General features: G+C 41.0%; 1 protein-coding gene across 2 annotated transcripts in view; it reads right to left on the bottom strand.

Annotated features, from left to right (window-relative positions):
- CERT1 (ceramide transporter 1) overlaps positions 1–22,809 on the bottom strand; it is a 159,175-nt gene that overhangs the window by 133,502 nt on the left and 2,864 nt on the right. For both annotated transcript variants that reach the window (XM_048851577.2, XM_048851580.2), the window contains exon 2: positions 21,244–21,378. In XM_048851577.2, coding sequence (XP_048707534.1) covers positions 21,244–21,378 — 135 coding nt within the window. The remainder of the gene's footprint in view (positions 1–21,243; positions 21,379–22,809) is intronic.

The raw sequence follows: 22,809 nt of genomic DNA, 5'->3' as shown, positions 1-22,809 counted from the left end.
TACTAAATATCCAGGTCCTCATGTACCACAGAGGGGAATTCATGAATGTTAACATGGACTGCACTGGGAAAGTTCACAATGCCAGGGTTTTTTCCTGATCAGGAGTCTACATTCATGGACAAGCTGGGATACTATTCTCACCAAATGAGATTGGTCATAAATGGAGTTATTGTCCCCACTGGTATTCTGGGGGACCCTGCATACTCACTTTACCTTGGCTTATGAAACCATACCCTAATTTAAAAGGGCCCGGCAAAAGACAGTTTAATTACACTCTCAGAAGATGATGACTGGCTGCTGAATGTGCTTTTGGCTCGCTGAAATCCCATTGGAGATGTCTAGAGACCCATTTGGATGCCAGCATAATCAATGCTGTCCACATTACTGTGGCTTGATGTGCTCTTCACAATTTTTGTGAAGCCAGAGGTGAGTCATTTCCCCCTGAATAGACCTATGACCACAAGGGGCCACTGAATCAGTATGCTCAGCTAGAAAGTGCACCTATCACAAATGGAGCTGGATGCACCCGGGCACATCAGGGATACTTTGTGCTCCCACCTTACTGACTTACATGGCCCAATGGAAGAGGGGGAGATAGTACCATTATTAATGTGTTTGGGAGAGGGGCTCATTGATTGTGGCAGGTTTTAGTACTATGCCATATACTTATGAATGACATGGCCACTTCTGAAGGGGGTGGAGGAAGTCACAGTATGGATTGATGTAAGGAAAAGATTGAAGTATATATTGCTAGACAACTGTATTGCAGGATAGTCTTTGCAGACAAATTCATAACTGTCCCTGATCATGCATTTACCTTTATTATTTTAAATATTCATTGTATGATGTGAAGCAGTGATAGCAATAAACTTTCTTGATGAAATAAAAAAAACTTTATATAAACAATGTATTACAAAAGTACAAAATTCATCAATTCCCAGACAGGCCAGCTGTCATCACATCAAAACACCAGTAACAGAATTTTACAGAAAAAATGAAGTGTATGAACCAGTGCAAACAGTGAAATCATGTACAGGACAAACTTCCTACCGTGGCATGTCCTCTGGCCACCTGTTCTCCTTTCTCTTCTCTCCCCATTTGCCGTGGAGTTGGCAGTGTGAGAAGGGGTTGAAGGCATCCACAGGGGAGGGACTGAACATAGAGGGCTTCATGGGGCAAGGCTGCCCTGCCCAGCCACTCATGGATGTGCCACCCAGCCCTGGAGTCTTCTAAGCTGCTTTTGGACTGCAGCACCGGGTAGCAGGCAAGGGACTCAGGCTGTGGTGTGGGTGATGCAGCAGGAGCCTTGCAGACTACTCTTGCAGTCATTAGCAATATGAGCCACTGAAAGTTTTCTGCTGAGCTCTCTCCTGTTCACTTATCCTGTTCAAATGCGTGCTTCCACACTGAAACCCTGGCCTCAATCTGTGCAGCCAGCCTGAGCCTTTCCTCTAGCCGCAAGTCCCTCTGTTTTTGGTACAGGACCTGCTTGTTGGTCTTGTCCAAAACCTTAACCCTAAATTCATCAGGGAAAGGCTTCCTCTTCGAATGGTTTGTGAAGGTACACTGGCCCAGATTTCTGATGCAATGTGTACAAAAGGTGGAGGTACTGAAGCCAGTGGAGGTCAAGGGGCCTGGAACAGAACAAGACATGGAGGGTTACTGTCTCAAATAGCTCAGTGCAGGAGTACAGAAAAATTCCTTTTGAAGTTTCAAGGACAAAGTCACAGGAGCTGACTTTCCAAAGTGCCGGGAGGTGCTTGACCCCTTCCCCCAAGGCCTCACTCCTGCCCACCTCTTCCGAGCAGGCCACTTCCTCGCTCCTCCCCCTTCCCTCCCAGCCTCCTGCACACCATGGAACAGCTTATTGTGGCATGCGGGAAGGGAAGGGGAGGTGCTGATTAATGGGGCTCGCCAGTGGGCAGGACGCGCTGGGGGAGGAGGGAGGGGAGGTGCTGATATGGGGGCTGCTGGTGGGTGCTCAGCACCCATCATTTTTTCCCCGTGAGTGCTCCAGCCCCGGAGCACCCACGGAGTCGGTGCCTATGGACAAAGTGATACTTCTCCAAACTGTAGTTCTACATATTGTGAGAGGGATGCTTCAGACCACAGAATTTCACTGGACACAGCTTGATTAACTGCAGCAAAAGAAGTGCACACACAGCGGTGAGTTAAAAATGCAAAGCTGTTTGTTTGGTTTTAGAACTCTGCAGAATTACCTGAGTTGGGGGTAGGGGAGAAGAGTGCCATCAGTGACTGTGCTACAAAATCTTTTACTATCATTTCAGGCCTTCCATATTTTCAACGACACAGCAGTTCTTGTGGTGCCCAATTGGCAAAGGGAGATGTTATTCCAGGCTGTGGGTAGGAAACTGCAGTTTATGCAACCGAGGTATTCAAATATAGTGATTGAACAGTACATCTGAATGGAGTGGGCTGGTCAGCTACCGAGATGGCCCTGAAAAATATGCTCTTCCCCAGAATATGACTGACTGGAGTTCCTGCTTCAGGAAAAGCTTGCAGCTATCAGCACCTGGGAATAGGTCAGAATTCATGAGGGAATCAGCAGGATGCTACATTAGCTTCCATATGACTTACTCTGTTATGGCTGCATGCAAACACGCAGAACTCCACAGCCTTCCTGCTCTCCTTTACCTCTGGCACATTTCTGGGTAAAATTTCAAATCCAGTAGTATTTGGGACTAGATTTGTAAATCAAAAACACATTTCCACATCCTTCAACCACACATAGTTCTCTGTTTCCAGTCAGCTCAGTAGACCGGTGAGTGCTAACAAAGTAGCATACTTACAGGCATAGGAGGGAGGGAGGGGGATGCCAAGGCGCTGGCATACAATCTGCCATTAGTGGGTACACACTGCTAGCTGACAATCTGCATAACTTTTGCATCAGTTCGTAGAGCAGAAATGCCTCCAATTAGTGTATTAATAAACATTAAAACGCAGCCAGAAACTTACCAGGCTTGGGCAGCTTCTGTCCATCTGTGTCTGCTGCAGACTCTGAGGTGGGTTGTTTCTCAAGGAGGCATCAAACAGTTGCTCCAAGTATGGACCCAGAACGTGCTGCTGCTCCTGCTCTAGAACCAGTTTCAGCAACAGAGTCACTTCATTGTCCTCACGGCCTGCTGCTGGCTCCCATCATCCCCCATACTGGATTCTGGGACCAGCAGGGCACCTTTCCAGCTAACAGGTTACCATTGGGCTCTGTGCTGGGCACGATGCCCAGCACCCAGGTCATACTCATAAAACCGGCATGATGTTGGCCATCTGCCCAAGGTGCCGTACTAACCCCTGGTTTTCCAGTACTCACTCTTGAGACAGTTAATCTGCTCTCTGCATTGGTCACCAGCCCGGTAAATTGCAAAGCTGCCAGCTTCTTTGCTATTTGCTGGTATGCGCGATCATTGCTGGTACTCTTACTAAAGTGCACTTTTTGCTGGCTTTGCGTCAAGGATTTACCAAAATCTGGCTGTGTTCCCATGACCATGAAGCAGCACTCTTTGCTAAAGGTTTCTTCTGTTCAGTCTCCTTTACAAATACAGAATGGGATGTTTGCAGCTTAGTGGTCAGAAGATAATGGCAGGGTTAATGCTGACTCACCAAGTTGCTGCTGCACACCAAGGGGGGGCTGCTTCCGTTTTCACCAGAGTTGGAGATTGTTGGGAGAGAAAGGACAAAGGAAGTTGGTCCATGGGATTGTGTGACACTTTTGGCCGAGTCCCAGAACCTGAGTAAGGAGTGGGGGAGGGAGATAGGGCTGAATCTACACTGCAAAGCAATAGGGCTTGAACCCTGGGTCACAGCTTGACTCTGGCTCAGACCCTCCATATCCACAGGGTCCTCGGAGCCTAAGTCTGAGCCAGAATTGGAGAGGTGTGTGTGTAGATGGAAGGGGGAGTCTGGGTTCCAGCACGAGTCTGAACCCAGGCATATATTACAGTGTAGGCATACTCTAGGACACAGTTTCTCAAATGCCGCTACCATGACTGCATGCAGCCACCAGGTTTCCCTACGGCCACAGCAGTTTCCTGTGCAGTGGGGGGGGGGGGAACATCAGCCCCTCCCCTTCCTCTGACTCTCCTGCATGCACCGCCTCTCTGGAGACACAGGTGGAACACACAATGCTTAAGGAGCAAGGTGAGGTGGCAAGCAGCGAGGTGAGCAGCAGGGAGCCTGGTGAAGGAGTAAGGAGACTAGCAGCGAGCCAGCAGCAGGGTAAGGAAGCAGGGGTCGGGGTGGGGTCTGGCTGTGAGGAGGGGAGTGAGGAGGTTAGCGGTGAGCCACCAGTAAGTGGAAGTTCTCCAGGTGGGCAGGGGAGCGAGGAGATGAGCAGCGGGTGGGGGACTGAGGAGGGACGCAGGAGATGAGTAGTGGGCCTGTGCACGAGGAGGTGAGCGGTAGGTGGAGCCGCTCTTTGGGGAGGCTAGCCCCCAACTCCACCCCTTCTTTCCGCCTCCCCCCTGGTAGCCGCAGGCCCGAAACCCCCTAAGCCTGCAGCCACAAGATCCCCGCCTGGAGAAGCCTTGAGCACCTCCCCCCACAGGAGCCTTGGGCTGGCCAAGGCTCCAAGACCCCCACATACACACACACCTGCCCAGAGGAGCTCTGGGTTGAATGAAGCCTGGAGCACCCTGCCCCTCGTCCAGAGGGGCTCCAGGCTGGCTGAAGCCCCGAGCCACCCCCACCTGCCCAGAGGAGCCCCGGGCCAGCCACAGCTGTGCCTCTCCTTCCCTCCCCAGACCCAAGCCACCAAGAGGTTTTTCATTATTATTTGGACTTCTATTATGTCAAAGCATTTTTAAATTTACTTCAGAATTGTTATACAGACAACCACTATAACCATAAAAAGCAAAAGAAACAATAAAAAAAAGACAAGAACATGCAAAGAACCTTATCTGTGTTTCAATTCTGTTAGGTCCAGTAAAGAATAGAGATAACTGTGCATGATTTTTTATTATTGAGTCCGCAAAAAACCCCAAAACCTTATATAAATAAATTACAATGATGTATATATGTGCATATTACTTTAACAACTTTAGGAAAACACAATTTTTCAGGAAAAAAAAAAAAGGGTCAGTGCGGCCACCAGCAAGCATTGAGCCCACCAAAAAATTTGTCACGACAATCCCTGCCTTAGGAGATTTGTGGAGCGTGTAAATGGCTCTCTCAAAGACAAGGGACAAGCTGACACCTCTAGTCAGGTGTCAAAGTTGCTTGGCAATCACCTGTCCAATGGCCTTCTTTGGCAACAAAGCGGGGCAGGAACAGATAAACCTGCATTTTAGCGAACTTGGAACCTCTTTCACCATGAGTCTCCACGTATCCTTCCTCACAGCAGGAAAGAATTTTATCTAGGGGTAACCCTCAAGAAAATGCAATTCATAGGGTTACTGGACTATAAAAGTAAAGAGCAAAAACATCCTATCGTCTTACTCTCTTTCACTTAAGACAACAAAGAAACCAGCCCTTTCACTTTGCGGGGAGAATCTGACCTGAGAATTTGGTCAGCCATATTGCTGGAAACCTCTGGTAAGAATTTTACCTTGAACCAAGTCTAGCTTGTTAAGTTTTAGCTCCCAGGAAGCGTTTTATCTTTATTTTTCCTGTAACCATTTCTGACTTTAATATCTTTTACTTGTAATCACTTAAAACCTCTCTTTGTAATTAAATAATTCTTTTTAATCTAAAATAATCCAGTGTTGTGTTTAAACTGAACTGCCTGGTAACTTCAGTTAAAATAGCTAACAGTTGAATACTGACCCTTTACAGGGGCAATGGACCTTTAATACCTGAATTGTCCAGAAAAAGGCTGGACAGTGCAGAACACACGATTTTTGGAAAAACCTCAGGAATGGGAATGTGTTGGGGTCACCCTGAAAGTAGTAAACAAGGCGAGTGCAAGCCAGAATAAGACTGGAGTGTTGCCGACAGCCTGCCGGGATCACAGTTGCTGGACCAGGGCTACAACTATACACAGATACTCAGGATGTGACCGGCATGCTGTCAGGCTGTTTGGAAGAAGCCCCGGTTGGGAGCTACAACAGCAAAGCATTGTGAGGCATCCACGGTTGCGGGGCAGGTGGTGACACACCTCACTGGTCTAGATTGTACCCTGGAACATGACAGTGCTGTGCCTGTGTTTTTCCATCAGTGAGGTTTCAAGTCAGTATCAGAGAAAGAAGCTGAATTTTCCATCTTTGCTATTCTTCTCTCCCCTTTTGCATGGATTTGTCTTGTTTTATCTTCTTAGAAAATTGAATCAAGCTTTAATGCCAACAACAGTTCCAGTCCATCTCAACTAACTACTTCTCTTCCCCAAAAAAGGACAGTTATTACCAACTTTAATACTATATAAAAAAAACTGTCAAACACGGATTTTCCCCCTTTAAGAACCCCAATAAAATGTGAAGTGTTAAAATAGAAGCCTTACTTAACATTCCAAATAATTGAATTTTTTTCCTCCCCCGTATCTTTAACAAAAAGTTTTGAAAAGTTAATAGTGTATTTGCCATAGTACTAAGCAGGCTAAAGTCTCTCTATGCCAAAGCTCAAACCTTAGTTAACACACTGTGTAGTGCTGGACAGTAAATGAGTTATATTAACACCTTAACTCTTTAAAACCATATATTCCATCTTAAATACATACACCACCTCTTTGAACCCAGTCTTTTGAAGCTGAGACTGGAGGGAAAGACCTACTGTCTACTAATAACCAGTTCCCAACCAAATACCCCCAAACTGCATAAAGGAAAGAGTAAACTTTTTAGGAAGGTGCTAGTTCTGAGCTGAGGCTGTTATGAACTTGTGACCATAGAAGAGAGACTCCTTTGTGGGGTTTGCAAGGACTGCTTCTGACAGAGCCTACATTAGAGTTGGGGTGATCACTGGCAAGCTCATTGGCATGCACATACATTCTTATTGTTTTTAATGTGTTTTCCTCTGTAGTGCTTTTATCTTACGAATGAAATAGGCTTGCACAAGAAGTGTGTGTGGTAACTTAATTGTTGACAATTGTTCTGAAGAGAAGGCATTATTAGTATCTGAAGAGAAGGCATGTGAAGCCTGCTTAGGTAGCCTGTCTTTTGCTGGGAACACCACAGTGAAGGCAGTGAACTGTTCAGCTTGGAAATACCCTGGTCCAGAGGGAGCAAGACATGTCTCCACCCAAGGTAAGTGACTACCAGGGGAGCTGGAAGCCTGAGAGTGGATGCCCTCATTGAGCCAGTAACAGGAAATAATGGTGCAGCTGCCTGGATCTGTGATGGTTTCCAGAGCTTTAGAAGGCTCCTCAGCACTAAGTCATCCATGAGCTCCTGAATTCTAAACAAGCCGAAATAGCCTATATAAGGAACCAGACACAGATTAAGTCACTTGACTAAAGTCTGGAATTGCTAAACCCAGGAGTCGAAGCCAAGCCTCATGAGTCACAGTTCAGTGCATTGCCATATCACCATCCTTTCTGCTAAATTTCACAAGGAATGAAGTAATTCTTTACTCAGATTTCAGAAGGGTTGCCATATCCAAAAATGCTGGTGTAAGTGTCTTTCCCTTCATCACATAGGAGGTTTGTGGTAAGATCTTGTGAAGTGCACAAATACACTGACAGCATTCCATGGAAGAAGATACCTAAAATAAAGAACTTTTGGGTTTCCAGGCCAACGCGCCTTCCCCAAAGCTACAGAGTTCCTTCTGGAGGAGGGTTCCTCTCTCCTTAGGTGGCAAGTCACCAGGGACAAGTTCACAGGAGTTTGAAGCCAGCCTGCACAGCATAGTAATGAGTCAATCTTGAGCCCTAAGCAGAGCCAAAACCAAACTCCAATAATCTTAATCTTTAGATACTAAGTTTCTTCTTTGTGCTGGACACTAGACCTCACGAGATAGATTTCATATGGATACTGTGTTCCCCATTTTTGTTTCTCTCTCTGTGCAAACACCAAAATAATTGAAACTTCAAAAAAATGGTCTTTTTGGTGGATTCGGGAGCACCTGAACCTCTTGATCAAAAGAATATACATCTTCACACAAATGCTACCCTGGGCCCCTACCAAGATTCCTTCCCCACATTGAACTTTAGGGTACAGATGTGGGGACCTGCATGAGAACCCCCCAAGCTTATTTTTACCAGCTTAAGTTAAAACTTCCCCAAGGTACAAACTATTTTACCTTTTGCCCTTGGACTTTATTGCTGCCACCACCAAGCGTCTAACAAATATGTAACATGGAAAGAGCCCACTTGGAAACATCTTCCCCCGCCCCAAAATCCTCCCAAATCCTACACCCCCTCTCCTTGGAAAGGCTTGATAATAATCCTCACCAATTTGCATAGGTGACCACAGACCCAAACCCTTGGATCTTAAGAACAAGGAAAAAGCAATCCGTTTCTTAAAAGAAGAATTTTAATAGAAGTAAAGAATCACCTCTGTAAAATCAGGATGGTAAATACCTTACAGGGTAATCAGATTCAAAACAAAGAATTCCTCTAGGCAAAACCTTAAGTTAAAAAAATATACATTCCATTTAGCACAACTTATTTTATCAGCCATTTAAACAAAACAGAATCTAATGCATACCTAACTAGACTGCTTATTAGCCCTTTGCAGGTCAGAACTCCTGTATTCCTGCTCTGGTGCGGGCAAAAACACCACATAGACAGAGAACCCTTTGTTTCCCCCCCCCCCCCCCCTCCAGCTTTGAAAGTATCTTGTCTCCTCATTGGTCATTTTGGTTAGGTGCCAGCACGGTTATCTTTAGCTTCTTAACCCTTTACAGATGAAAGGGTTTTTTCCTCTGGCCAAGAGGGATTTAAAAGTGGTTAGCCTTCCCTTTATATTTATGACAGCCCCTCAACCAAGTGCTGAACTGGCATGTCAATTTAACAATGCATGTGAATTTTAGAAAGGTTTGAAGACTAAAATTTGTATAGAATTCCTGCTGCATTTTTAATTCCCTAATTACAATAGGTGTTCCATAAACGACAAACTGCTTGTAGTGCTTATTTTGCAGTACTTAAACTAAGGTACTGAGTGAGTGGGAGGATTAGAAGCCTGCAGGGAAATTAATACATGGGGATAAAGTGTTGCCGGGACCACTGTACTGTCCCTGTCCCACTCCAAACTCAAGTGACCACAGCTATGAGACTAGCTGGTGGTGTACCTAGGAATGAGGCAAGAAGTCTGTGTGCACAGAGTTTTCCAGTACAGTATATAACGGATATTGATAAAAAAGCAATGCATTATACAGCTAGGAAGGGATATGTTTTTTTAGTAAGGTCTGGACTCCACAGGATGGGTTAGCTACAAAGAACATCCTTAAGCTGGTAACCACATCATCACAAGCATCTGAAGAATTAACCTGGGGTGGAGTATTCTTCCACACAAGATACATTGGTGGCACAAACGCACAAGATGACAGAGAAATTAACATCCATGCTGGTCCAAACACTGACAGCACCTGTTCTTTTGGTGGTAATTCAACAAGACTCACTGTGGGTTTAAACTGATTTTTCCTGAGCACATAACCCAACCCACATACTCAGTTTCTATTTTTCCCAGGGTACACTTAGTTAGATTGGCCATGAGTTCTGCTCAATGAGACTCAGAGGCCAAATGTGCAATTCACAATCAAATGAAGACAACCATATAATCTAAATATGTTGCTCTGTATTGCAGGTAACCACAGAACATTTTTCAACCAATGCTTGGAACATCACAGGGGCCCCATGGAAGGGTCAGGAAGTAACCAAAAATGGGGTTAAATACATTTTTTTCTCCTAGATCCAGAGAGGGCTCAAGCAATCTCTTCATCAACTGCAGGGTCTGGAGGTATCTGAATTTTCTTAGGTTATCCAGCAGCTAATCCACTGGGGAATAGTTAAGCATCAAATTTGTACTCATTGTTCACTTTAGAGAAGATGATACAAAAATCTGATAGACCAGTCTGGTCTGAGGAGAAATGTAATCAAGATGCACCCATTCAACTAATAGGCATCCTCCACCTTCTGCCAGAGCATTTGCCTGTTTTGATGTTATGTTTAGGGCAGCTGATCATGCTTGAGGGAGAAAAAAATTCTAGGGATTATCTGGGATGGGGAAGCGAAGCAAGAGGAGTTTACTTGACGAATTGTGAAATGCATCTCTAGCTGCAATTTCTATATCTATTTCTATTAAGCACAAAAGTTATTATTATTACTATTATTTGTATTGTCATACCACCAAGGAGACCTAGCCCTGGACAAGATCCCCACTGCACTAGGTGCTGAACAAACAAAATGACAGTCCCTGCCTTGAATTTACAATCTAAGTATAAAACAAGAGAAAAAGATGGATACAAACAAATCAATGGAGGAGTACAAGGAAACAACAAGAATATTGATAAATACACCAATAGCCTAACAGTTGTCAAAGTTTTTTGTAGGCATTTTATCAAAGCAGAGTTAAGGAGGATGAGGTAGCTTTGCAGATGTTTATGGGAGTTTCTCACAATTGAGAGGGACAGTACTGGAGAAAGCAAAGATGCTTGCCTGGAAATTTAACAAGTGGTGATGAAGGCTCGTATCACTGGCCAATTGGAGGTAGGAGATGACATCTCAATAATGAATGCAATATGACAGGGGTGGGGATAGGCTGTGAAAGGTCATTAAAGTGAGGATGAGTAGCTTGTTTGATGAAATAAAGAGAGCCAGTCAGTGGAGGGATGAAAAAAATATATAACATGGTCGAAGCGACAGACTAGGAAAATTATCCTTGCTGTGGCATTCTGAATGGATGGGCAAGATTCATCCAGACCAGAAAAAATAATGTTTCAGTAATGGAGATGTGGGATGAGACTACCCAGAATAAGAATTTTAGCTTGGTGGATGGATAGGAAAGGCTAGGTTGTATCTTAGATGTTACACACACAAACTGTCCACAAGATTCAGACAGTCTAGATTTGAGGATTTACAGAGATGTCCAAGATGAAAATGACAGCCAGGTTATAGGGTTAAGTGACCACAGGATGGTGTTGTCCACTGTGATTGAGAAAGGATGTATTATCAAGACCACTGAAATACTGGGTCCAGCCCAGGCATTCACGCTTTAAAAGAGTACATTCCTCTTGGCTGCATGCAACTGCAGGCCCCACTGCTGCTTCTCAAACATCTTCTCCCACCACCAATATAAGTTCTAGGTGAGTACTGTAAACCCCTCTGCCATTAAGTCTTCCTCCCTGCCCCATTAAGATACCATGCTGAGACCAGCTGGTGAGTCAGGGAGGCTAAGAAACAGCATCAAAGAACGAGAGCAGCCAACACAACTAGGGAACACTACCAGTGCTACTTATGGAGCTATTTATTATGATGTATGAGTAATGTAAAAAGTACATGCATAAGTCTGTGTGTGACAGCTGCCCTCATGTCAGACAGCAGAGATTGAACCAGGGGCCTCCAAAACTAAAAGCATGAGCTGCTACAGCTTGAGCTAAAGCTCTGTAGCTGCGGGCTAGAACAATTCATCCTCTGTAGACTGGCACAGAGAAGAACCTGTGCAATACACACATTAGTGAGTTATATGTGCAAACTCTTTTGCCGTGCACATGTGATGACAGTGTTGTTTGTTATTTGCAGAGGCTGTGGTTATTAAGCAAGAAGGATCCAAACAGATGAGATACCCTGATCTAATTTCAAGAAAGGGATCATTTTTAATACATCTGTCAATGTTACTAAATGCTTTTTAAAACATTTTGGTTATGACTAAGGCTACGATTCAATCACATGTATTTTTAGTAAAAGTCATGGACAGGTCATGGGCAATAAACAAAAATTCAGGGCTGGTGACCTGTCCATGACTTATACCCATGATTAAATCAGGTGGGGGGATGGGGGGTAAGGAGAGGAAGGGGGCTGTTGCTGGGTGGGACAGCAGCACCAGCTTCCGAGAGCTGGGGCCAGCAGCTGCTCCAGCCAGCTGGAGACTGCTGCCCGGGGCCAATGGACCACAAGTGCTCCAGCCGGCCAGACCTCTGCCCAGGGCTGCCAAAGTAGCAGCTGGTGTGGACCACCTGAGCAGCTGGCCCAGGAGCCAGCTGCTTGGGCGACCCTGGGGTCAGCCACACTGGCCCCTGCAGAAGTCACGGAATCCATGACTTCCACGACATCAATGACAGACATGGAGCCCTAGTTATGGCTGATGTATGTATATTTGGGGAAAAAAGGATCACTTATTATTATATGGCCTTTCAACTCACTTTAAGTTTCTTACTTATGAAACTGATATTTTTAACAGAAGAAATAACCAGCTGTAGTACTTTTCATTGGGATGATTATATCAGAAGTATGCTCTTCTATATGGCAAATAGTATTCTATATACTTCTTGAACATGCCTCAAAGTTAGTTGGTTTAAGAGCGCTCCATTTTAACAATGAGGCTGCGATATTTAAATTACAAATTTTACTAGTCAAGATTTTCTTGTAATACATCCCCAGCCACCAGAGTACAGCATCTCTTGTCCTGCTGATGCTGGGGAAAGTAATTTCTGCCAAATTAGTGTAATGTTGATCTGTTGGCACTGGGATCAAACCTGGAACCTCTGGAGCTTAATGCATGAGCTTTTACTGCATGAGCTAAAAGACACATCTCTTACCCTGTCTAATTGGGAACTTCAGTGTGCATGGTTGCAACGCACACTTAGGAAAAACTTTCTATATTTGTAATAGTTTTTATTAAGACAGTGAGAAGAGAGAAAACAAAATGAGTTGAACATCCATATACTCACAGCAACTCCTGCAGAACCATCTTCCCCCACACAATCATCACCATCACTAGTGGTCATTATCCAAACATCTCCCAAGGCATGCAGGCTGGGATACAGCTTTTATAATGTGTTACACTCACACCACTTCACCCAATACATATTCAATTGGAATTTCAGCCCCTTTTCCCTATTTCCTACTAATGTTGGGGTACCCCTCTTCCATAGGCTATTAATCTTTTACATATGCATCCATTAGTTACCATGGCTTTCTCATGATCTGCTGATGTCCCTACTTTAAAACATCCTAAATTAGTATAGACTAGCATCTTGGGGTTACCTATCAGCCGTTTGGTCATTACAGCATTCTATCTTATGATCTATGTTTACTCTTGGTTCGCTTCTTATGCTAAGGCTTTTTGACCTTATGCCTTTATTAGTTTAGCTACGTTTTACAGGCCTTGTGTACTATAGGCTCATTGCATTAGGGCCTTAACTTATACCTATGCACCTATAGGCTACACATTTAATACAGTAACTGCCCAATTTTGTAAATTGCTCCCCAGATTTTACCAAGCAAGTGCCTAATTTCTTTGGTAAACATAAGACATTTATAATTTAATGGGAAAATTTCACATGGCGTCTAGGCTGCAAAGATGACTTCAAAGTTTCTTCACAAAAATTAACTTGCTTGCAAGTATTTTTGTATTCTTTGCTATTAAATATAGCAGTATATTTTAAATTGTTAGCTTCTTAGGCACAACTATTTGTTTTGGACAGCCCAGAGCAAACTGTCAGCACTTCAATAACAGTTTTAATAGTTTGTCCTTCCCAGCCCAGCTTCTGCTGCATCTTACAAGTAATAATTTCTAGTAGTTAGCAAACCATAATTTATTATGAAAATGAATACAAATTCACAGATTCAGCAGAATTAAGGAGTACAAGTGTGTGTGTGAGGAGCAAGCCTTGTTCAATTTCTAACAGCTTTAATAGTTATGCAACAATCAGGATGTTAAGTATATATTTGACGCTGACAGAGCATGGGTGAAGAGTGTTCCATTACAAAAATCCTTTGGCCTACAGCAACCAGGAGGATGACGTACATTTCTGATGTATAACATGTCTAGCCTGAATTATCATGTGTTCTGACAAAGATTGCTGGTACCAAAATATTCTGATTCAGAACATTCAGTCAAATTTAATATTTAAATCTTTCAGTAAAAAGCTAATGTGAAAATAAAAAGGAAACAAAGTAACACTGATAGCATAAATTTCTTCGGAGTCCCAGTCATGGCCCACTACACAAGTGTTATGATAATACATGTATTATTTATTGTATGTAAGTAGTGGTCATAACAAACAATTTTGGCCCATTTAGTACTAAACCATATCCCTCACTTTCGAAGAGGTTTTAACACACAGCTGAAGTCAAAATGATGCAATATTGAGAGAAATGGCTTTTCTCTTGAAGGATACTAACTGCAGTCAGTCCAAAATATTTTTACACTATACAATTTATCATTAATTCCATGTCTGAATTGTAGAGTAACTGTTTATTACAATGATGTGTTTGAAATTAAAAACATTCTAAAATAGAATAATTCTGTAAGTACTTGTGGATTGGGACAACTTGTTCAACATAATCTGGATCAGTGTCAGTTATTTTTCACTCTTTACTTAGGAATTAGTTTAATTACTACTATTGAAAGGAATCCCTCTCCATATCAATGCTATCCCAAGAAAGCAGACATCTTTTTCTTTCCAAGAACATCATCCAAAAATGTAGTTAGCTAATTAAAGGACCATAATCAATTTAAAATTCTCAGTTCTCCAAACACCTACCTAGTAGAGTTACTAGTAACATTTAAGCACAGTAATTCAAAGACAAAAACCATTTCTCATTTTCAGATTTTGTGCATACCACCACTTTACCCGTTTCCCTATTGTTGTGTGAAATATGCAAATAGGAAAGAGAAACATTTTTAAAACAGGAAAATATGATTGTTAAACAAAAATTGTCCAAGGCAGGGGCTCATGTAGAAAGCTCCACTTGCCACAGTGACCCCAGCCCATCCTATCCCCAAATCTCCCTTGCTCCCACTCATCCCTTCCCTTACTTTTCTCCTTAACCCCTCATTCTCCTTTGCTTCTTTCCCCTGATAATACAAGCATGTTTTAGTTGCTCTCATCTTCAGAACCTACCCCAACCCCCACTTGCCTCTCCAACTAGTGTCCCATCTTCCTCTTATTTCGAAGGTCACTGTCTACAATCAGTTCTCCAATTCCATCTTACACCCTCTCAAATCCGGAAATATCCATTTGGTTATTTAAGATATGCCTTAAAATCTAGAAGTCCTAATCACCTTCTACGTCAAACAAGCCTCAGAATCTAGTTAGTGATTTCACAGCCCATATAGTCTCCATTTCTAAATTAGTTCAGGGCCTCTGTTTAGTAAAGAGGCGGCTGAATAAATGCTGTACCAAACCAGGAAAAAATGAACTGTTTACTTAAATGCTAAATATTTGTTAAAACAGCCTTTATAGGCTTATTTTTTTTTACAAATTAAGGAGTTGGAAAGGAGTTACTATTCTTTAGTGTAAATAGTATTTTTTTTGGTACACAAATCCACTGCCTTGTTATCTGAACACATAGCATTGATCTATTCAAGTCTTTTCTATAAAGCCCACCACCGTAGTAACTAAAGGCTAAATGATGATTGCATTTAATTTAACTAGCTGACTGCACAAACTTAATCAAACCTACCAGTGGACAACAGTCATAAGTGTATATTTATATTTTAACTGGAATTTCTTTTTTAGTAATATTGCTCATTCAGGAGTTCAGGATGTGCAAGTTGGAGAAAATTAATCCCCAGATTCACTTAAGGGGCTACCTGGGAAGTTCATCTTTATTCATCCTTTAAATGCACTTATAAAATTGCTTAATTTCATCCTGAATAAATCCAGTAGCCCATTTTGAATTTCCCATTGTATACATTTTAAAATGAAATACAAGAGACAACTTTAAGGAGATTAGAACTACGGATAAAGTCAAGTTTCCATTTAAATTTTCCAACTTTAATTAATCCAAGTCCTGAAATTGTATTTTATAAACAAGACTACTTAAAAGAAAATGCATGTCAATCTAATTGTTGTTCTAAGCATATTTTTTGTTTAACAGTAGTTCTGACACCCCAGGTTCTTATTTTTACTAGTAAGCAAGTAGAAATCAAGAGTTAAATTATATTTTCAGGTTTTAAAACATGGAGACTCTCTGAAAGGGATTTCACACAGGAAAACTCATCTGTATGTGTTCAAATTGACAAATGCAGGACATCCTCTCTCACGGTTTTAAAAGCCAGTCTATTTAAAGAAGGATTTCACTGCCTCTTCCTATATTTCCTTTTAGCTTTCACCATTAGTTCCCAATACACAGTGGTAACCAAGAACATACTGTAAATAATCCAGAAATAAATTAGGTCACGAAAAGGAAATCAGAAATGTTAGCTTGCTGAAAAACTTGAGTATTTACCAAGTCTGTAGAAAAAGTTGCTTTTGGTAAGCATAAACAAATTAGAGACTTTAATGAAGAGGACATTGTCACCTATTCCAATCTCTTTGTATTCCCTGAGATACCAAATTATGATGATTACTCATGTCCCAAGTGCAGTCACTAAGTGTCCAAATCTAAAACATCTCTCTTTACAATACAGAAATATGACAAAAAAATGTTACGAAAAACCTCAAGAATGGTCCTTGGTACTTATTCAGTTACTTCAGTGTCTATCCATTTCACAATTTTCTTATTGGTTTGGTCACAACAATCTCAGTGTAAATATAAGCAAAAATAGAGAAAAATCTATACAACTGCATGAAAATTGACAAGTCTTGTCTGGTCTTCCAAATGGAAAATAAAAACAGTTTTTTTACAGTAGAATATAGGAATCACTGCTGATTAAAACTGCATGATGTCACTGTTTTAATAAAGAAGCCCATTTGCAGTGAAGTCATAGATTATTTGGAGCAATGATATGGGGGGCAGGTCTTGCATGCATCAGTTACTTCTTGTAATAAAGTTTAGTAGCATATGACCATTAGAGTTTAAGATTCTCTGAGGATTTCTCAAACATGACATTTTCCCAAATGTTTAGTAAAATCATCTGTTCAGCTCCATGCTGAAGGGCTGTTCTGACAATGGGCACACCTCATAAAATGGGCATTTTTTTAATTCTGAAGGTTTTCAAAGAATTTTACAAGCTATATTATATGAAAACAGCAACTTTAGTAGTAATGCAATCCTTGCTACTAGAGCTAGGACTATAGTAATACTATACACATTCTGCTGAGCCATATGACCATTGAGAGCTGGTGCTATGGAAATCTAACAGCAATTTGTCCTTCTTTTGCACATGAGCAGTGATGGTATGAAGCACAAAAACAGAGGCCTCCTGCAGAACAGAACAGAAGTCTCCTGGACAGTGTTCAAAGCAATAATGAGGCACAAGATCTAATCTGTAACCTACAGTTGTGGTTTTATTTTTTTAAAAAGACCTCAGCAGGGAGAGAGGGGTCAGCTGCTAGAAGGGACAGCTCAGGGACTCTCCTGCCTTGGCGAGCAATACTGGCTTGAGGAGGGCTGTTTCCCCACTACAAAGAGAACTAATACCAGCAAAAGCACTAGTAAACTCTATTCTATATACTAGCATTGCTAGCATCTAGAAGAGATCAGAAGAGGAGGTTGGGGGGGGGGGGGGGGAGAGTGGCTCCCTTACAATCATGTTATCAGGTCTCATGGCTGGTATTGTGTCTCAGTAACCAGCATGCACAATGACAGGTTTCAGAGTAACAGCCATGTTAGTCTGTATTTGCAAAAAGAAAAGGAGTACTTGTGGCACCTTAGAGACTAATCAATTTATCTGATCATAAGCTTTCGTGAGCTACAGCTCACTTCATCGGATGCAGTGAGCTGTAGCTCACGAAAGCTTATGCTCAAATAAATTGGTTAGTCTCTAAGGTGCCACAAGCACTCCTTTTCTTTCAGCATGCACAATATTATTGTTTTCTTAATACTGTAAGCTACAATGGAAGTACTGCCATAATTCTGGATAGTTACTTTCTACCCTTAAAAGCTTACTGATCCATGAAATGTAGTCATTCTGAACAAGAAGCACTAAATAATCCTTTATAAGAAAGAAGTAAAAAAGAAAAAAAGAAAAGGTCTCCAGTTGAAACTGCAGGCAAGTTTTGAATATGCATGACTACCTAAATGTGAATTTGCCCATCACATAAGAGAACCTGTACCTTTTCTTTCAAGAAAGCATCATGGAAGTTGTCCTTTAATAACAAATGTTTTATGTCTCAGACCAAAGATATCACCTATTAGTATAGTGCCATCTAGCATCATGCTGAGGCAGTTCTTTCAATATCAATTCAGAGGAAAGACTGTCGCACACTCCACTTCCTGCATTGTTGTTTGCCATTAAGAACTTGTACACAACTATTAACTATGCCTAACTTATGAGATCTGGCAAGATCACGAGACACTAAAGATAGGTTAAATTTAAAGCCTAATAGAGGTCTGTACAAGTAGATATTCCTAATAAAGATTCTGACTTTGTCAATTCAGTATCATCGCCAAACACTAGTGGATAGTGAGAAGTCAAGATAAGTCAAGATTTCCACTTTCCATTGATGCAATCATAGACCAGACACAGTAGAGAACAATTTCTGCTGATACACAAGTCTTCTGCCCTTCTTCATCTATTTATCTTATCAGTTACTAATGTTTTTATATAGAGTTTGAGTATAAATACACAAGCCAACTAGCTCTGTTGTGACGATTAAAAGAAAATCTGAGGGCCAACATTAAGATTTCCTTGCAAATATCTATTTATAGCTGATGCACATTTTAGATTTCTTAATTTGACTGACATTCAGTTGCATTTTCTACCCTTATTGTGTTAAGAAACTCGTGACTGAAGCGTAATTATAAATGTAAGTTATTGTCACCCATGTGCAACCTCAGTCTACTTTTTATGTAACAAGAATCCCTTAGGAATCCCAACGTTATTGTGCTCAACCAGTTCTAAAAAGCCTAAACATACTCTGATTACATTATTCAGATTTTATATTGATGAAACAAATTAGCCATACTAAATTGTAATTGGAGCATCATACTTTACTCAAGATCCATGTCACCTATGCTTAATCCACGTAAGCGGAAACTCTTAAAATATTACCCAAAATGAGAACCTACCAGTCCACTGCTTGGCCACCTTGCATAAGGAGGCATTTGAAGAGGCTTCTAACATCTATTCACATGTCTGAACTTGCCCACAGAAAGTCTGTGAAACAAAATCCGGTTTGGAGGCTCATTCAGCTAACTAGTCTATGCTTTCCTCAATAATTCAGGGTTAAAGAGTCTGCTCGCTGACTTGCTACTAACCAGAACAAGTGGTAAGCACTCCTTCTAGAGTACTGGGGCCTAAGCCAACAATTTCTGAATAAGCTTTGATTTAAAGAATTTTTAGCCCTTGATAGTATCAGACAGCACACTTCTTTAACATTTGGAAAGTTAACTGACGTAATAGTTTTCCTGAGCTCCTAGCGCCTACACTAACATTCAAAGATTTGCCTGCTATCAGCAGCATGATAATAACAGGACTCTGCTCAGTTTTGCTGAAGCCCTTCAGAATTCAAAAGCCAAAATAGTGGAACTCAAGAATCACGTCAATTTAATAATCCTGATAAAACTGAGCAACAGGGACAGTCACTTTAGTTATTTGGGAGATGTACTCCCTACCAACAAAAATGGAGTAGCAGAATTCTTCCCCACTCTTCCTTACCATGTTCAAGAGGTTCTGAGAGGGGGCAAAGTGGTGAAGAGTCCACTGTACCTTCTAGCAGCTAAGAAGCTGTAGATGGCGAGGGGAGACGGAGAGCTCCTTCTGCCTTCCAGCAGCTGTATGCATGCATGTTGACCTTCAAGTTTAGACACCTATTAGCCAGCAGATATGAAAGATTCCAACTTCCCTTTTTGCTGGATCCTGCTTTAAGAACTCTAATAGAAATCTCAGTACTATCCACCACAGAAACTAGATTTCAGGCTGCTAGGGATGGGCCTTGCTTCTCAACAAGGCACTCTACTTAGAGCTCTCTAAGGCCACCTTCCTGCCACTATCCCACTTCATGTCTACCACTGGCTATCATGTTTGCCTTTTTGACTAATAAGTGTCAGGTAAATTTTTTTAAGACCCGGCCTTAATTAGTGTTCAAAGTATATCCAGTAAAGGAGTATTTGTATAGCCCACTGTTGTGCACCATATGCTCCTTAGTGGGTCAGAACAAGGTACCCATTTTTTAAAAAAGCTTTAAGTATAGCATAATATGCTATTTTTAACAATCATTTTAGATGATGGATGTCTGTAACTGCCGAACAGCCAAATGGAAAAGTCTTACTTTTTTCAAATCTACCTTTCAAAATTAGTAGTTTCTATAGTTAATCCAATCAAATACCTTCAGTGACAGGTATATTTATAAGTAGTAAAATTCTCACCTCACCCCCACTTTACAGCTATAAAAACTGAACACATTCTGGTTTTTGGGCTTGCAGAAAGTTTAAGCATTGCTGCTTTTGTCCAATTTTATACTACAAAACACTATCTGGTATTTCCCATATCACATAACTCACTCAAAGGATGACAAATATTCAACTGAACCCATCAAACGTTATCCTTGCAAAGTTGCTGCACATTTTGTAGCTCTCTATATAGTATTAAACCACATGAAACCATACGATAATATTCCTAAAGCTAAAAAAACCCACAAAGTTTCCAGGCTTGCTGGAGCGGTTTCACTTTTTTGAATTCTATTCTATTAGATTCTAGACACTGTAGTATCTGAGTTCCTTCCAAGAGTTCAATTAAGCAGCGTGACTAACATTCATCATACGTTTTCTCATCCTTTCGACAGGGGAGAAGTGTTCACAGTAAAGTGTTCTGGACTTTATAATTTAATATTTCTACATTTACATGAATGGACATGGGCAGGCATACACACACACACACAGAGCTATATTTATGTTAGAGTAGACAAGGTCACAGAAACATCTTGCACCTGGAGCAGAAGTTGCTTAGGTTTGTGATGGGCCCTACTCCCCATGGGAGTTCATTCCACAGGCTTGGGTCAACTCCCAAGAAAACTCCGTCTACTGCACAGACGACCTTTACTTTTATTGTAGAATATTCTGTTGTGTCAGAGGAGTGAAGAAGTCAATCATGATCTCCATCCTAGACTGCATATTTATTCTTTATTATCTTACATATGTTCCCTGTTCGGTTGCAAACATATTGCTTTTAAACCACTGACAAAAGAGGACATACCATCATAAAAATCATTTTCCTTAGCCATTTTCACCAAGCTTTTTGTCCATAAAAATAAAAACCTATCTATAAAGCTCTAGTGAAACATGAAAGACATCAACTTTGAGATAATGCTTACCGTAATAACAGCCTTGCTTAGACAAATCGAGCCCCTGCAGCCATACTCAGTTTCATCTTCAGATTTGTAGTAACTTAGAGTGTTGTTTTTCAAAACTACCCATCGGTCCTGCCACCCATGAATGTAGTTGGTCCACTGTAGAGAACAAAGAAATAAATCTCAAAAAGCTGAGCAAGGTCTGAAAATAGTAAAAATACTGATGAGAAGACACCTTGTTTGCTTATTAAATTTCGTTATTTAAAAACTAGAAAAAGTTTTTCAAATTTCTCCCCAAATGATGGATTTGCTATCCCCTTGATCAGAACTCTCAACATTTTTCATCAACCATTTGTGTTGCACAGTACCTTAAGCCAATTTTGCTTCATTAACAATAAGACTAAAATTATGTCGTCTGTAAAAGCGGTATCACACCCAACTAAAACAAAATGTTCTTTACAATTAAGAGCACTGATGCAGAAAGAAGTTTAGTGAAAAATTAGAACTATTAATTGGTAAAAAATATAGGTTTTATCTTTTCTAGGCTTAGAAGTTAATCTTTTGGTTTTAATGTTGCTAAACTTTCTATTTAAGTAAAACAGAAGGTGAGCTTTCATAAGAACTGTTTCCGTAAGATAAAGATACTGTTTTAAAAGAGTCTCATCCTCTAGATCATATAAAGATTCATTTATACAAGGTGCTCCCTTAATCCCCCTTTACAGCAATATAAATGGAGAAATACAGTTCTGTACATTAAAAATCACCGTTTTCACACTAGTAACTTAACATTTGCCAGAGTCTCAAAGTCACTTTTGGGTACTAACACTGTACACCCTGACTAATGAGCACATACTTTGGCATTCAAGTTCTCTCTAAATTATTCGGCTCAAAGCAACAACGAGTTAGAAGAGGATATACTACTTAAAGAGCAATAATGGGAAAGTGAGTACAAAAATGTTGTTCGTAAAATTGTTCTTAAATGTTTAGTAGATCATGATAGTGGTTCTAAAATGAAAATTATCACTGAAACAAGATGAGGAAATGCTGAAAAATATTTTATATTTCTTTCATTATAACAGGAGGATTCTTTCATTGTAAGGCAGGAGAATGGGAAAAGGGAAGAGAGCCGTTCCTCCACTAACACAAGTTAGATGGTACCTTTGAACAGCTTTTATTAATCAGAATCTCGTGCTTATGACATTGGTCTGTTGCTCTGAAAAAGTTTCCCAAATTCACCATTATGTCTTCAATGTAATACCGGACAGAAGAAAAGATCTCTGGTAAAGAAAATTCTAACTGTTTGAACAAGTGAATTTATTTACATGTGACACAAACTAAAATGTCTGATATACCTGAAAATCTTCCCTAGTTTGTATCCACCTTTAAGTGATGAACAATACACACATTGTAAAAAGTGCTTTTCAAATGGTTAAAATTTCTAATCAGTAGGACAATGTATGGGAAAATTTAGGCATTCTAAATACATTTAAAAATCAAAAAACTTAAAATTTAGCTTCTTTTTCCCTTACTTGTGGAATAATGAGGGCTTATCTAGACCGCGAGAAGACCCTAAAATAGCTATTCTGCACT

This window comes from Caretta caretta, chromosome 5, assembly GCF_965140235.1.
Source record: "Caretta caretta isolate rCarCar2 chromosome 5, rCarCar1.hap1, whole genome shotgun sequence".
Classification (NCBI taxonomy): domain Eukaryota; kingdom Metazoa; phylum Chordata; order Testudines; family Cheloniidae; genus Caretta; species Caretta caretta.
The sequence above is the reverse complement of the archived record's forward strand: the minus strand, read 5'-3'. Positions and strand labels throughout refer to the sequence as shown.